At 41.7% G+C, this 15017-nt stretch overlaps 1 protein-coding gene across 1 annotated transcript in view; it reads left to right on the plus strand.

Annotated features, from left to right (window-relative positions):
- ptprdb (protein tyrosine phosphatase receptor type Db) overlaps positions 1-14720 on the plus strand; it is an 89665-nt gene extending 74945 nt beyond the window's left edge. Inside the window, exons 29-38 of the mRNA XM_085357022.1 lie at positions 1778-1953; positions 5343-5462; positions 5894-6048; positions 7595-7880; positions 10104-10282; positions 10367-10493; positions 12209-12334; positions 12426-12580; positions 13695-13830; positions 13925-14720. Coding sequence (XP_085213148.1) covers positions 1778-1953; positions 5343-5462; positions 5894-6048; positions 7595-7880; positions 10104-10282; positions 10367-10493; positions 12209-12334; positions 12426-12580; positions 13695-13830; positions 13925-13993 — 1529 coding nt within the window. The 3' untranslated portion in view covers positions 13994-14720. The remainder of the gene's footprint in view (positions 1-1777; positions 1954-5342; positions 5463-5893; positions 6049-7594; positions 7881-10103; positions 10283-10366; positions 10494-12208; positions 12335-12425; positions 12581-13694; positions 13831-13924) is intronic.
- Positions 14721-15017: the final 297 nt, after the last annotated feature.

Here is a 15017-nt window from a genome sequence, read left to right on the forward strand (position 1 = left end):
TTTTTCCCATCTAACCAACTGCTGTGTCTTACCCCACTGTTTTACCACATCATATGACTGGTTTGGACCCGGCCTGACCAATTTAATATCTGAGGAGATAGCGTGTGATCGTGCTTTATTTAGACTGTTTACCGATTTATTCATGGTGTGCCCATTTTCCTGGATTTGGGCTTTCTGAATGGTTTAAAATGAGAAGAAACAAATAGTTCTGTACTCAGTGTGCATTTTGAAGCGCACTCACCCACCTCAGCTGGGAAAGACCCGAGGCAGAGAAACTGGCAGCTCCAATGTGGAGAGAGGGAGGCAGTGGGAGGCCAAGCCCAAACAGATGAGCCTTATCTGGGCAGAGCATGTGTGAGCAGCCCCTCCGCCCCCGCCTGTCCTGGAGCTGGAGCCCTGGCTGTCTGTCTTTCTTCCAGCTAAGAAAATGCAAATACTGTTGAGCATGTCCAAACACACACACACGAGCGCTTTCATGCACGCATAAACACACACAAAAAAACATATATGCCCAGATGTGGACGAGCACAAACATATACTCTCCTCGCAGCCGCTTCCATGCGTTGCTGAACGCAGACCTTCTGCCAAGCCAGCATTCCCACCAAGTGACTGGAAAGTGCGAGTGTGTGTTTTATCTGCAGATTGCTTCTGTTGTAGTCCATTGCAGTAAAGTTGTAGCGCAAAGAATTTAGGCAAGCTGTCTTTTAAAGACTGGGGTTGATAAACATATGTTAGAAGCTCTTCTTACCGTCTGTCCACATCCCATTTAAAGTAAGTTGTATAAGCATTCCTCTTGCTCCTCTGTCATTTGAGTGTGTGTGTGTCTGCTGTGTGTGTGTGTGTGTTTGCGATGTTGGCGTGGGATTTTACAACTGTATGGGACTGATTCGTGCTCGTAAAATAAGCTGCGGGAGGAGACTCGGCTGCAGGAGTTTCTTCCTGTCAGCATCCTGCTGTTTGTTCATTGATTTCAATCTGTTTAAACGTAAACTGCCATCTGAAGGCTCAAAAGGAGTTTTAGGTCCCATTTCGGCAGAATCGGGTCACAGCTGAACATACGCATGTGTGCCTGAGTGTATGTGTGTGTGTGTGTACTTTGGTGTTTTTGGCGTACATGTGCATGTTTGAGCTGTGACTCAGTGATTTTTGGGATTATGGTATTAGGCCCTAGATGAGCAGGCCTGATCCTAAATCAAACACACACAGACAGTCTTTCACATCTCTCTCACACACACACACACAATCCCTTCCAGGACAAGCAGTGTCAGCCGAGTCTTACACAGAGACGGCCTTACAGTCATATTGCCATTCAAAGCGACACATCCAGAGTATACTCAGATTAGGCCCGTGATCGTCTTAGCATGTATTATAAAACAAGACGGCTGAACAATCCAACACCAAAGGCCTCTGGGCCCTGTGAAAACATTAATCTCCCTGCCATGACCTCACATGATCCTCACCCTTTATTACTTGCACATAAACCTGCCTTTATAGTAGTAGACTTGGATTATTTCAACATGGAACAGAATAAAAATCAGGTTCATCTGCAGACAGTAATTTGATGCAATCGGTCCCATGCATCATTCCCATACTCTCAGCATACAGACTTAGAATTGAGTGTTTCATCACCGCCTGTATCTTTTGCTCCCATCTGTTTTTCTGTCTTTTCCCTTATTTGCTTTTTCCATCTAATTCATTCTCCAATTCAACTTGCACACATGTGTTTCTATTCTTTTCTCCACCTTAAATAACATCCACTTTTTCTCTTATTACTCAGGTGTCCTGGGCAGTGACTACATCAACGCTAACTATATTGATGGCTACCGCCGTCAGAATGCCTATATTGCCACTCAGGGCGCCCTTCCCGAGACCTTCGGGGACTTCTGGAGGATGGTCTGGGAGCAGCACACAGCCAACATCATCATGATGACCAAGCTGGAAGAGAAATCACGGGTAAGGAAATGGAATAAGGTGGGAGTGTGCACGACTGCAGAGCTGAATAGAGAGAGCATCACAGAGAATGAGTACAAATACAATATTACAGACGAAGCCAAAGACTAGAGCAGGACATGATAAAGCATAAGGCTAGATGAGAAAAATTGTGGTTTTATTATTGGATTAAATGTATCAAATGTAGTATAAGAACTGGGTAAGCTCTATTGTGAGGTCCACTGCATAAAATAGGAGAAAAGTTACACGTTTGGTTAAAATTAATGAGGTTATCTATTTGTCTTTGATTATGAAGCATCTACTTTTTCACAAGCTGAAAAGAATATGATATATAGAGTTCATCTGCAACAATAAATATATTATCGCAGCCTCCATTACAGCTCAGTAATGTTCTTATAGTAGGGTAATAGTTTCATAATAACAACATAATCAGATAATAATATAATAACCAAGATATTAAGCAAGTAATACAAAGGTATTAACAATTTGTAAACTTAATATTTACATTTATAAACCAAGGATGCCAGTGAGGTAGAACTATTTGGTAGCGTTGTGGTCGCCATGTGTTAAGGTGGTAACAAGAAAATGTTTTGGCTTAAAACTTCTACTATTATTACATTATTGTGGCGATAAGCTGATAATAATACGGTAATATTGGCTGGTGTTTTCATTGGATAGCTTCAAATGAAAATTGTGTCTAAATTGGTATCCACAAAATCACAATCATTGAAACTTAAATTAAACTTTTTGTTAGTGAGATTGTGTAGGCCAACAAAAGCTGCTGTTTTATACCATATGCAATGCTGTCCAGTCACTCCGAACTGGAAGCTAATGTTCTGTGGCTGAATTAACTTTTAAAGTTTGTGGGGAAAAGAGTCGTTTTGTTGGTAATTAGTACTGAAATATTGTTAGTGAGCTCCTAAATATTTTTCAGCATTAGCAGGCATGCTGACGGACAAACATTTTTCATCATCGGTATCGTCAGTATTTTTTCTTTACATTAGAAAGCAAGTTATGTGCAACGTGCGACTAATGCATAAGCTGTCATGATGGAGGCGTGTATATATAACTGATGGTTAGAGTGACATAATGAGTGAGAAATGCAAAACAGCTAAATTACAGCTAAGGTGTTGTGGCATGTTGTGAGGAGATACAGAGAGACTAGAAAAAGACATGAGTTTTATTTTATTTCATTTTATTTTATTTGAATGCACGAGGACAATAGATTGTAGGTGGAGTGAACAGAATAGGCTAAAAGAGGACACGCGAGGAATCGCTGGAATACAACATTTAGTGCATGACGATCAAGCTAAATGTTCTTGGGAAGTCAGAATGGGCGTGTAGTGTATCAGAGTAGAAGGCAAAAAAAATAGCGTGGATTGATGAACCAGACCTGGAGGAATTACAAGTACAGCTAAATTGGGGTAAGTAATGAATTAGAAAATAATCTGGCTTCGAGGCATTTGCTATTGTTAACAGAATGTGCACTTGAGTAAAAATTCAGTGTAATGAGAATGTCATGTCAGAGTAAAATGAACATGAATGGCTTGAGGTATGAATCATGACTGAAGTGTTAACCAATTATGTCCAAAGACCTTTTCAGAAAATTATCCTTTCTTCCCATTTGTGCTTCTTTTCCTATTAACCTGTGCCTTGTGTTAAAACACTGTTTCCTTTTCAACTTTTTCCAACTGTCTCTGTTGTGTCTGTTTGACCCTCAGATGCCCTCTTATTTCTTCTCTAAGGCAAGATCTCTCTTTCTCTCCTTTGCTAAAATCCCTTTATAAGTACAAACTCACTTCTCATGGTTTTCTCCTTACCTTTATCCCCCGTTTTGTTATAGTTTTTCTGCTCCCTCCCCACCTCCTCTTTTTTTTCTCCAAGCAATAGCAAATAATGCATTGGATGATAATGCAAAAATTGTATTGTAAACTGACCACATAGTTAACTAGTTAAAAATGTTATTTTTTGCTTTTAATACAGTTCATAAAGAGTGCACATAAGTGTTTATGGTTTGCATGATCGCACCCACAATGGGCATTTTCCTCCACTTCCTGTCTTGTGACTGTGTAGTATATTAAGTAGTCCTTGTTTTCTGGCCACATTGTCATAAGGTTTATTTTTTGGTTGTTTTTCGGTTGGGTTTTTTGGGTTTTTTTCCACTGCAGAGCAAGTTTGTGTTGAGCTTGTGAAGCTGTAAATTGTCAAAATTCAATAAACAGCGTTATGAAATGAAAACATTCAATTTGAAGATATTTAGCTGTTTATTATCAGCCCACTAGCTCTGCACGTACTGTTTGAGTGAGTAGTGGGCTGCTTGTTGGAGAAAATTATTTAATCTCATTTAACACCTCTCAACATTATACCATTATGTGTTTACGCATTAAGCGCACAGATGATCACAGATGGTCCCACTGTGGGAACGATGCCAGCATCCTTCCTTTTAGCACCAATCAAACCACGCTAGAACAGGGCACAGTTATGCTGCTAGCCTCATAAATCAATGGATAATATAGTCTTCACACCAGGGATTTTATTTTTTTTGCGATCCTGTTTATGCTCTGTCAGTGTGAGCCCCCCCTCCTCCTTACACAGGCAACCGTTCCTGTCCCCACAGTCTCTCAAGGTCTGGTGGGAAAACAACAGTTGAAAAGCTGTAATTACAGCCTGAACATCACGGGCCAAAACGCATAATCCCCAGTCTGGAGCAGTGGAATGCAGAGCAAGCTGAGCTGAGCTCCCTGCAGTCTTTGATGTGAGGACTGGAGGGATCAGCACATAACGTTTGGTTTGGCCTGATTCTGCCAAGCCCCCCCTCATCTCCTCTGGGATTTTTTTTTTCCTCCCTCCTCTGTGGTCTCCGAAGCCGAATCGAAGAACTACAAATATGACTGCCGGGTGCAGGGGAAATCAAAGTGTTTTGCTTGATAGGGATGCTGGGATTTTGTGTGTGCTACGATTGGTTATGTAGGGATTTGTGGGGCTGCGATGTATTAGCAACGTACAGCATCGAATATGTGAAGGATGAGTTTTCGGTATCTCTTGGCTTTTCTGAGCACTGGTGTGGATCTTTGAGAGAGCCCACCAACCTATAGCAGTTAACTAGCATGATCAAACGCCCACCCCACCCGACACAGACACACACTTACTAAAACCCCTTTTCATATGCTGGATTGTCTCTGTATGTACATTACTGTCTGATTCTCTCAAATTCTCTCACTGATCTGCTTTAGCACTCCTCTCCCCCTTCTTTTCTTTTTTTTTGTTCCCTCTACACATGCACTCAAAGTCACGTCAGCTCTTTTCTTTCTCTTTTCTTTCACCAAAATCTTTGCAAAGAATTATTCAACCTGCTCTTCGTCTCTCACAGCTTCTCCCCTCTTCCATTTTAGGTGAAGTGCGATCAGTACTGGCCAACACGTGGCACAGAGACCTACGGCCTGATCCAGGTCACTCTGCTTGACACAGTGGAGCTGGCCACCTACTCTGTCAGGACCTTCGCTCTTTACAAGGTACTGAAACATGGCATGTATAATGGAGTGTGCGTAATTGATCTGTTCAAATATTTATACATACTTCGTTGCAGGTCTATAAACAAAATTTCATTCCCAGCATGGTTGGATAGCATATTTTTAGAGCTAGCTCTGAGAGCTCACACTATAAACCATCCTGCTGCTGTAATGAGTGATCAAACCACATCAGCGTATTAATCAGTGGCTGAAGAGAGTGCCAACTAATACACTTTCTTTATATTTGAGCAGTGTTTGCCAAAAACTATAGTGCCCTGCAGATTTCTTTTAAAATAAACTAGACTAAACCTGATAGCCTGGGCAGCTCATGACATGCTTGTTTACGTTTTTTTAATGGGATTTGTGGACATTTACAAAAATTACAGAATAACTAAGTCTTTATATTTAACCCCACGTCTAATCTGCTCAACCAGAGCGGCTCAAATGAGAAGCGTGAAGTCCGTCACTTCCAGTTTACAGCCTGGCCAGACCACGGGGTGCCTGAACATCCCACCCCCTTCCTGGCCTTCCTTCGCCGGGTCAAGGCCTGCAATCCTCCAGATGCGGGACCCATGGTTGTCCATTGCAGGTATGTGTCTGTGTATTTTCAGTTCGGCTCATCCATTCTTATTATTCACTGAACCAGAATTATTTATGATATCCATCCACAACCATAAAGGAAACAGGTCTGCTCCGTGACTGTGTGTTTGTGAGTCTGCATGAAACACTTATGCGTTATTTTGGCATTTATGAGTTAACAACATTTTCAAAAGCCTGGCAGTCGGCGAAAATCAACAAGAGTCCAAGGGTGCTTGTATAAAATAGTTCAGAGGCGCTGAAGTAAAATAAGATTGACCTGCGATTATGCAAACCCCAAACATCCTGGCTGGCTTAGACACCCACATTCCTCCCACAACAACCTCCTTCATCTCCATCATCAGCTACCATGCTGACCCTATTTTCCATAATTAGCTTTCACAGTTGACAATATACCATTTAGGCTGGGGGTACATCTGGGTTCACAAGTTTATATTCAAATGAGCTGCTGTCTGAGCAGCAGGAGGCCAATGTGTTGGATGGAGAAGAGACTCTGGGAGCTTGTCATTACGGGCTTGGCACAGCGTTTAGCTCCAGAGCTCGAATGAAGCTTCTGTTTGCTCTTACTGGCAATCGCAGAGAAAAGAAGATAGAGCAGGGCAGTGGGAATATGGAGCAGAAACTCTCAGGAGGAAGAATTAGTGAGGTATGGATGTGGAGGAGAATGAAGGAGGGGAAGGGGGTAAGGCTGAGACAATGATGGAGAGGGAAAGGTAGCGAGGGACTGGGAGTTAGAGGAGGAGATGTGTGCAGAGTGAGAAAAAAGAAGGTGAGGTCAAATCCAGGACACAGTGAATGAAAATGATGAATTAAAGAAAAGGAAAGATGGAGAGAAAATGGTTTCCAAGAAGAAGAAAAGGACAAATGTGAGTGTGAAAAAGTGTCGGGGCTGGCGTGAGAGGGTACTTATCGGGGAGAAAAAGAGGCAGAGCGACGGGGGCGGGACGCAGCGGAGAAGGTTGGCAGGAGAGCAGCTCTTCCTAATCTTCCGTAGCAGTCAGATGGAGTATCTAACAGGATTATCAGTCAAATTTAATTATCCTGGCAAGACTCCATCATAATGTGCTTTTACATTTCAACCAACCTCTGTATCAAACAACGGACCAAATCTCATTCCACCTCGACAACGCTCCCGCGCATGCACACCAATATTCATTTAACCACATAAAGAATTTTCTATTCACTTGCACAAACTTGCTTGGTCAGGTTGTCTCACCGTTTACTAGCACAGCAAAAATGTGAAGTGTTTGGGTGGGCAGCTAACGGTATTATATTTCCGGATCGTGTGTCGATAGGGAGGATATCTTCTTAATGCCAGCGAGACAGTGTTGCTGACTCATCGCTGATGTCAATTTTTACCTGCTTTGACGGAAATATTGCTGGCTGGGATCTCGATGATAGTTAGCTGATTTAGGCAAAGCATGTTATGTTTGAGCTCTGCGGGGACAGATTTGCACCAGGTATTAGGACACAGCGCACACACTGCAGTTTATGTGAGAAAATAACCTCACTATCTGGTTCTCTTTTCCTATTTCCAGTGCTGGAGTGGGCCGCACTGGCTGTTTCATTGTGATTGATGCCATGACAGAGCGAATCAAGCATGAGAAGACCATCGACATCTACGGTCATGTCACGCTGATGCGCTCCGAGAGGAACTACATGGTGCAGACGGAAGACCAGTACATCTTCATTCACGATGCACTGCTGGAGGCGGTGACCTGCGGGAACACCGAAGTCCCTGCGAGGAACCTGTACTCCTACATCCAGAGGCTGACGCAGATTGAACCAGGAGAAAATGTCACCGGCATGGAGCTGGAGTTCAAGGTGAGGAGGATTCACTTTGTTCCTCCGAAGGCTATAAAATCTTTGAAGCACTGCAGATCTTCAGGGCCTGCTCAGAGATATCCAGCGGGATAAATCACTGTCTGAAGACTTTACCTACTGGCCATTCTGTCCATATAAAGAATAGAGCAAACGTTCATATTTCATATTTAATTCTTGACCTTGAAAGCCATAATTGACCAAAAAACAAAGTTGCACTTCAGGTCCCATGCTGAGGGTTTTCATAGGAAGATGGTTCTTACCACCAAAGCTTGGGAAGAACGTTGTCTAAAATGACATACAGAATGTTTAATTCAGGAAGCTTTGACTTTGATAGCCCCTGAGCATCTTTCCCAGGGCTGTTAGTGGTTCTTACAGTTTCAATCCCCCTCTGAGAGATTCATATAGATGGTTGGATTTGAAGGGGATTATGGGATTGCACCTTTTGAATCTAAGGTAAGAGAGTTAGCTTTTCTGAGGGTTTCTGAAAGCATCGCAGTTTGGGAAGTTTGATAGGCATGCACGTAAAGACCAAATAATGTAGGCCAGAAAGTTGAAGTTTGTAATAAAATCTTAGGGGGTTGGAAGTTATAACAGCTTTTTCAAAACTTTAGGGAGCTGATTAGAATATAAAGTGAGAACAGCAAATGTAGGCATCATAAACAATCGCAGTGAGAACATAAGGGATTCAAAGTCTTGCTGGGAAGTGTTATTTTCATTATATTCTAGTTGTTATTTTGTTTACTGTGTTGTTTACCTCATGCCAGATGAGTTCTCTGCAGACCTGACTGGCCTGGCTGGGTGAAAAAGAGAGAATCGGTTGTAGCTTTACAGGTATACGTTGAAAGCAGGTGGCTTAATTTTTCCCAGGAATGGCTTGTGTCTGCTCAGACAATCAGAGGGCAAGGTAAACACAAAGTGACTCTGAGCAATCTCCCTCATCCTATGCCCCAGCTGTCCTCCCTCCCTCTAATAGGAGCGCTCCCCTCAGAATGACAATGAACTGAGCGCTCGCTGTATTGTTTTCACAGCCTTAGATTGATGTGAAACACATGGCGGGGTTGTCCCACTCACCATATTTCATCTCACTTGAACTCGCGTGGTATATCACAGCCCACCGTCTGAAAGATTACTTTCCACCTCCGTCAACAAAACACCAAAAGGTTGGAACTTCTCGTGTAAGAGGCGTCATGTCCCTCAAATAAAATCACAAAGTTGAAGCAAGCGTGTGAGGAAAAGGGAGAGGTGAATGTTTTCTGGCTGCTTTTGGTAATCCAACACCTTAATACGCCGTGTTTTTGTTTCTTTTCACAGAGAGTTTATTGGTGGAGTTCTCGGAGCTTGCCAGGAGGGCATGATTTTCTCCTTGGTGAAAAATATTGGCATGTATCGAAGCGGTGAAAAGCTTTGTTTTTGCCAGGCTTTATTGATAAGACCGCGTCAAATTCAAACCAAATGACATGAAGAATTACTATTGTTGATGCTGGAAACTGGGTTCAGAGTACCCAGAATGAACTGGTGAACTTGTGATTAGTGGGGATTTTCCAGCTCAGTCTGTCTGTAAGAAAATAAGGTACTGCTGTTTCTCCCACAGCACTCCGGTAGCCGCTGATGGTAGATGTTGGGTTCATGAGACCCCATTGTTTCCCCCTGAGTCTGCGGTTTCCCTCTGCCTATTCTCTGTTTCTCTGTGTTTCTTTTTAAACCGTGTCATCCAGTGGTCGAGTGTGAGCGAGTGTACTGCATGTACTTACGGCTGCCTGTCTGCACATATCCACATATGAATGTGTGTGTTCCAGTTTTTCTTTTTCTTTTTTTTTTTGACTGGATCAACTGTGGTTCACATGTGTGTGTTGAGACAGTGTGGGGCCTTGTGGTTTCCTGCCCCCTGACTTTTGATTTTCTCCTTCCTCTCCCTGTTCCATTCCCTACCGCTGCCCTCGTCCCCTATATCGGCCCTGCTGTGTTGATTCAGTTGAAGATGTCTGACTAAATATCCTGAGGCCTGCAGATTAAAGATGGTTTTCTAATTCCACTTGTCCAATAAAAAACCAAACCTTGTACTTTTTAAAAGAGTACTTTTTTTTTCTTTTACTTCCTTGCTTATCCGTCCTTTTTTATTTCGCCATCATTTCAGTGCTCTCATCAGTGCTGCTTGTAATTCTTTTTCTGTAATTTTCATCTGCACAATATTACAGCATATTTCCTTTATTTCTTATATTTCAGCGTCTGGCCAGTGCCAAGGCCCACACATCACGGTTTGTGAGTGCCAATCTGCCGTGCAACAAGTTCAAAAACCGGCTGGTGAATATCATGCCCTACGAGACCACGCGTGTGTGTCTGCAGCCAATCAGAGGAGTGGAAGGATCCGACTACATCAATGCCAGCTTCATTGATGGATACAGGTCAGTTTAACATCAGTCACTTTACAATGTTCTCACGCATGGGGAGAAATTTATTTTCATTTATACTTATCCATGTGTTTATAGGCAGCAGAAGGCCTATATAGCAACCCAGGGCCCACTGGCTGAGACCACAGAGGACTACTGGAGGATGCTGTGGGAACATAACTCCACCATTGTTGTCATGCTAACCAAACTGAGAGAAATGGGACGGGTACGGATAAATGCACTCAAACACACTCAAATGTGATACATGCATTGGTCCTGCAGGATAAAAACATATAGCTGCACTGGTTGAATGTCTTTTTAATTAGCGTATCACAGTACTGTGCAAAAGTCTTGAGCTACATGTTGGTTTTTTTCCTTTGGACATTGGCAGCTTTTCTACTCATTTTCAGTCCAGTGCTTGACCATTTCAGAGGAATGTTGAGCTACTTAACACTGACCTATGAACCGTTCAAGGATAAAAAGGAACTGAACTCAAGAGATGAACCAGTGTTGGGTCTACACAAAGCAGCTTAGCAAAGAAGCAATTTTAAATTGTAGCTTTAGGCACTTTGTTACTAACAACCCATCACAAAAACACAGTTTGTTCCAATTTCTTTAGTTGAAATTACAGAAAATGCCAAAAAATTACACAGCCCATTATCATAAAATAGCTTTTTTTTGCACTAACAAGGCAGCTTTCAAAGGGCTATTAACTGAAAACCTGTTAGCACCTGACAGTCATGTCCTGGAGAAATAGGAAAAAAATGCTGCAAAGACCTGACACAGGGCCTGAGAGACGCATCTGGCCCTACAGACGACCCACCCACTGTTACCTGAAGCTTCATCAGGATGGTCTCAGTGAAAGGGTTGCTGTCAAGAAGTTCCTCTTAAGGAAGGAAAAGAGAAAGAAAAGACTGTGATATGCCAAAGAGTCTCAGAGATCCATTCCTGAAGACTACTTAAAGTAGAAATAAAGAAATAACAACAAAGCTTGCCTAGTAGTCTGTGTTGAAGAATAAAGGTGGTAATTACAAATATTGATTTTCACACGCGATAGAATGGTTAAAGATAAAAACAACAACAACATATAGACTGATTTCCACTCCCATTGTTAGGCTCTATAAAGTCTTATATTTTAGACCAAAGGAACCTGAAGAGGTTACAAATAACTTCAGTTAACAACAAAAAAGCATGTCACTTCACAGAAGGAAAGCAGACCATCCTATTCGGCTATTCAGAGCCCAGAGAATTACCAGTATGGAGATGTGTATAGCTGTACAAGCTCTTAACTAAAAACTAGACAAAGAATTTACAAATCCTTTGAAACTCACATTAATTAAATGTGTTTGGGCTAGCTGCAGCTTTTAAACAATAGACCCACATTTTTCCCTTGATTAAGTGCCGAAGCGTGTACTATAACATGCAGTATCACACAATATATTGTCATTTGAGCTAATTATTTTCAGTAAAAGAATATATTGAAGGGCTGACTGAATAGCAGCATAATGAGCAGCTCCATGTGTTGTTGTTGCAGAAGTTTACATCAGGAGAGGACGGAACTGTGAATAACAATGTCCTCTTAAAATGGGCAGCAGAATAGCTTTTGATGCCTGCAATAGGGGAAAAGCGAATGTTTCGTGATTAAGAATTTGCAATTTTGGGGGGGGAAATCTATCAAAAATTTAATATAATGAATTAAATATAATAAATGTTTGGGCGTTATGAAGCATTATGCATGGCACAGTGAGAGTGATATGACTTTCAGTATTAATTCAGTGAACATAATATCTCATCTGCATTGAGATGGTCTTGAAATGAATAATGAATATCACAAGTTATGGTGACATTTCCGTTATAAATTGCCTAGAAATGGTTCTCCTCACACACTGAGTACTTTAAATATGATGCAGCGCTCTGAAGAGAAGCCTTTGTACTCTACAGGAGAAGTGTCACCAGTACTGGCCTGCAGAGCGCTCAGCCAGGTACCAGTACTTTGTGGTGGATCCCATGGCTGAGTACAACATGCCCCAGTACATCTTGAGAGAGTTCAAAGTCACTGATGCCAGGGTGAGTCGTCAGCCTGTGAGCAAGACAGACTAATTTGTACTGGCTTCCAGAATTTTCTGAGTTTCAAATTACCATATTTTCTTTCACCCAGGATGGCCAGTCACGGACAGTTCGTCAGTTCCAGTTCACAGACTGGCCCGAGCAAGGAGTGCCAAAGTCAGGAGAAGGATTTATTGATTTTATTGGCCAAGTGCATAAAACTAAAGAACAGTTTGGCCAGGACGGGCCAATTACTGTGCACTGCAGGTAAGGTCTAGGCTGCCTACAAATACCTCAACATTTCACATATTGTTCATTAAGTTGTGCAGACTCGATAAAAAAGAATACCTACAAATTCACCAGATGACCTGTGAGAGATTCTTGGAACATTTTGTTTCTGCTTGAGTAAAGACTTGGGGAATCTTTTACGTTAAATTTATTCCACTCCTCTGTTAAATATATACAGTGCTTTAATATCAGACAAAGATAAATGAAAAATGCAGTTTTTAAATAATGATTTCATTTAATAAGGGAAAAAAACAAACCTTCCTGCTTCTATGTGAAAAAGTAGTTAAATGATAGATTAACTGTGAAAAAATCCATTTTTTGGGAAGCTAAGTTGAGTTAAATTTCAATACCACACTCTGGCCTGATTACTCCCAAACCAGTTGAATCAAGAAATCACTTGAATAGAGCCTTTCGGACAAAGTGATGTTGCTAAAAGATCTCCCAAAAAAAACCCAAAAAAAAACAACAGATGATGCCACGATCTAAAGAAACAGCTGAGATATAAAGTCACTAACATCTATCAGTCTGAAAAGGATTACAAAGCCATTTCTAAGGCTTAGGGACTCCAGGGAACCACAGTGAAGGCCATAAATGGAGAAAACTCAGAGCAGTAGTGAACCATCCTAGGAATGACAGGGCTAACAGAATTACCATGCTGATTACCTAGAGGTCACAAAAGAACCCAGAAAAACATCTAAACAACTGTAAGCCTCACTTGCCTTAGTTAAGGTCAGAGTTCATGATTCAAAAATAAGAAAGAGACTGGGCAAAAACCTTTTTTTTAAAGTCCATTTTGTATTTACTTGGTTTTCTTTGTCTAATATTAAAACTTCTTTGATGGTTGAAACACCTAGCTGTGACCGATATTGGAAAAAATATGAAATCAGGAAGAGGGAAATAGTTTTTCACAGCACTGGACTTTTTTTCTTGCTGATACGCTAATAAAGCACCACCACCGCTTGCTGCACCACGTGTGAGCAAATATTCAGAATAACGGTTTGGCACGACTAGTAGCAAACTGAGCTAGTGCATGATGCATACATAAGGAGATGTATTTCCAGCTCTGAATACGTTTCCACCTGTGCTCCAACAGTGCTGGTGTAGGAAGGACCGGTGTGTTCATCACCCTCAGCATCGTGCTAGAGAGGATGAGGTACGAGGGAGTGGTGGATATTTTCCAGACTGTCAAGATGCTGCGCACCCAGAGACCAGCCACCGTTCAGACAGAGGTGAGCTTTCTAAACCACTTCACGTCTTCAAAGAACACTTGAATGTTCGTTTAGTCTTTCTTCTCTTCTTCACAATTCTTCTGCTTCCCTCTAGGACCAGTACCAGTTCTGCTACCGCGCCAGTCTGGAGTACCTGGGAAGCTTTGATCACTATGCAACATAAACCCAGTGGCTGTCGATCATGCGCACGTTCAACCGAGTGCATTTTTCTCATGTTATGCACAGCCAGAATAAATGCACTAGGTTGCGATGTGCAGGTATGAAGACTTTGCCACTGCATGCAGAGTGAAGGGGGACCATCGGCTTATCCGTACCTAGAAACAGCACCTCTAACTGAGCCATAGCAACCTGCTTGACAAGGGTGTTTTCCTGCCACCCTCAGCCCAAACACACCCATTGGTCAGTCTGAAGCAGCAACTTCAACCACTGTTCCAATCAGAATACTTGATCAAATATAGATTTTTTCTTTTTTTATTTGTTTCAGTGCTTTTCCGAGCACCCAGATTGCGTTTTTTGTTGTTTGGGTGTGGAACTCCACCAGTGTAGCATCACCAACCTAAATACGGGACCCAGCTACAGCATTTTTTTCTGTCACAGGAAATTTCGATTTTTCTATCTCGAGGACAGTTCAGAAGGAAGCTACAAATCCATCTTATGGAAACCTCGTGGACAAGAAAGAACTGGGATATCAAGCACCAGAGAATTGCCAACAGGAGCCTGAAAACACAGAGCACAGAGTATTAAAAAGACCAAGAACACGCAACTTAAAAAAAAAAAAGACACAAGAAGTGTGGGTTGTTTTTTTCTGTCTTATTTTGGAAACAGACTCTTGTTTCCTGTGAATGAAAAAGAAGACATTTCTACCATACAGTAATAAACACCACCAGTTCAACCTTATGCTTCACGATTTAAGATAAGGGAAGGTTTACTGAGGTCTAAAAATGCATACTGCAAAGTAAAACATTAATTTAGTTTTCTAGAAAAAATATGTGACTATATTGTTTTTTAAAAACTGGATATTCCATATGGCACGTTCTGTTTTTCCATTCTTATAGGTTTATGATTTTGTCACCGTTGCCCATACATAGGCAAAGTTGCATTTTTTTTTTTCTGTGTAATCCAATGAGCTGTAGCCATTTTCTTTTTCTTTTGTTAAAGTGATACGGTACTGTTTTAAAGTGTACAAT

The sequence above is a fragment of the Diplotaxodon limnothrissa genome, linkage group LG6 (assembly GCF_057381915.1).
Source record: "Diplotaxodon limnothrissa isolate DT_005_m linkage group LG6, D_limnothrissa_male_GT1.1, whole genome shotgun sequence".
In the NCBI taxonomy this organism is placed as follows: domain Eukaryota; kingdom Metazoa; phylum Chordata; class Actinopteri; order Cichliformes; family Cichlidae; genus Diplotaxodon; species Diplotaxodon limnothrissa.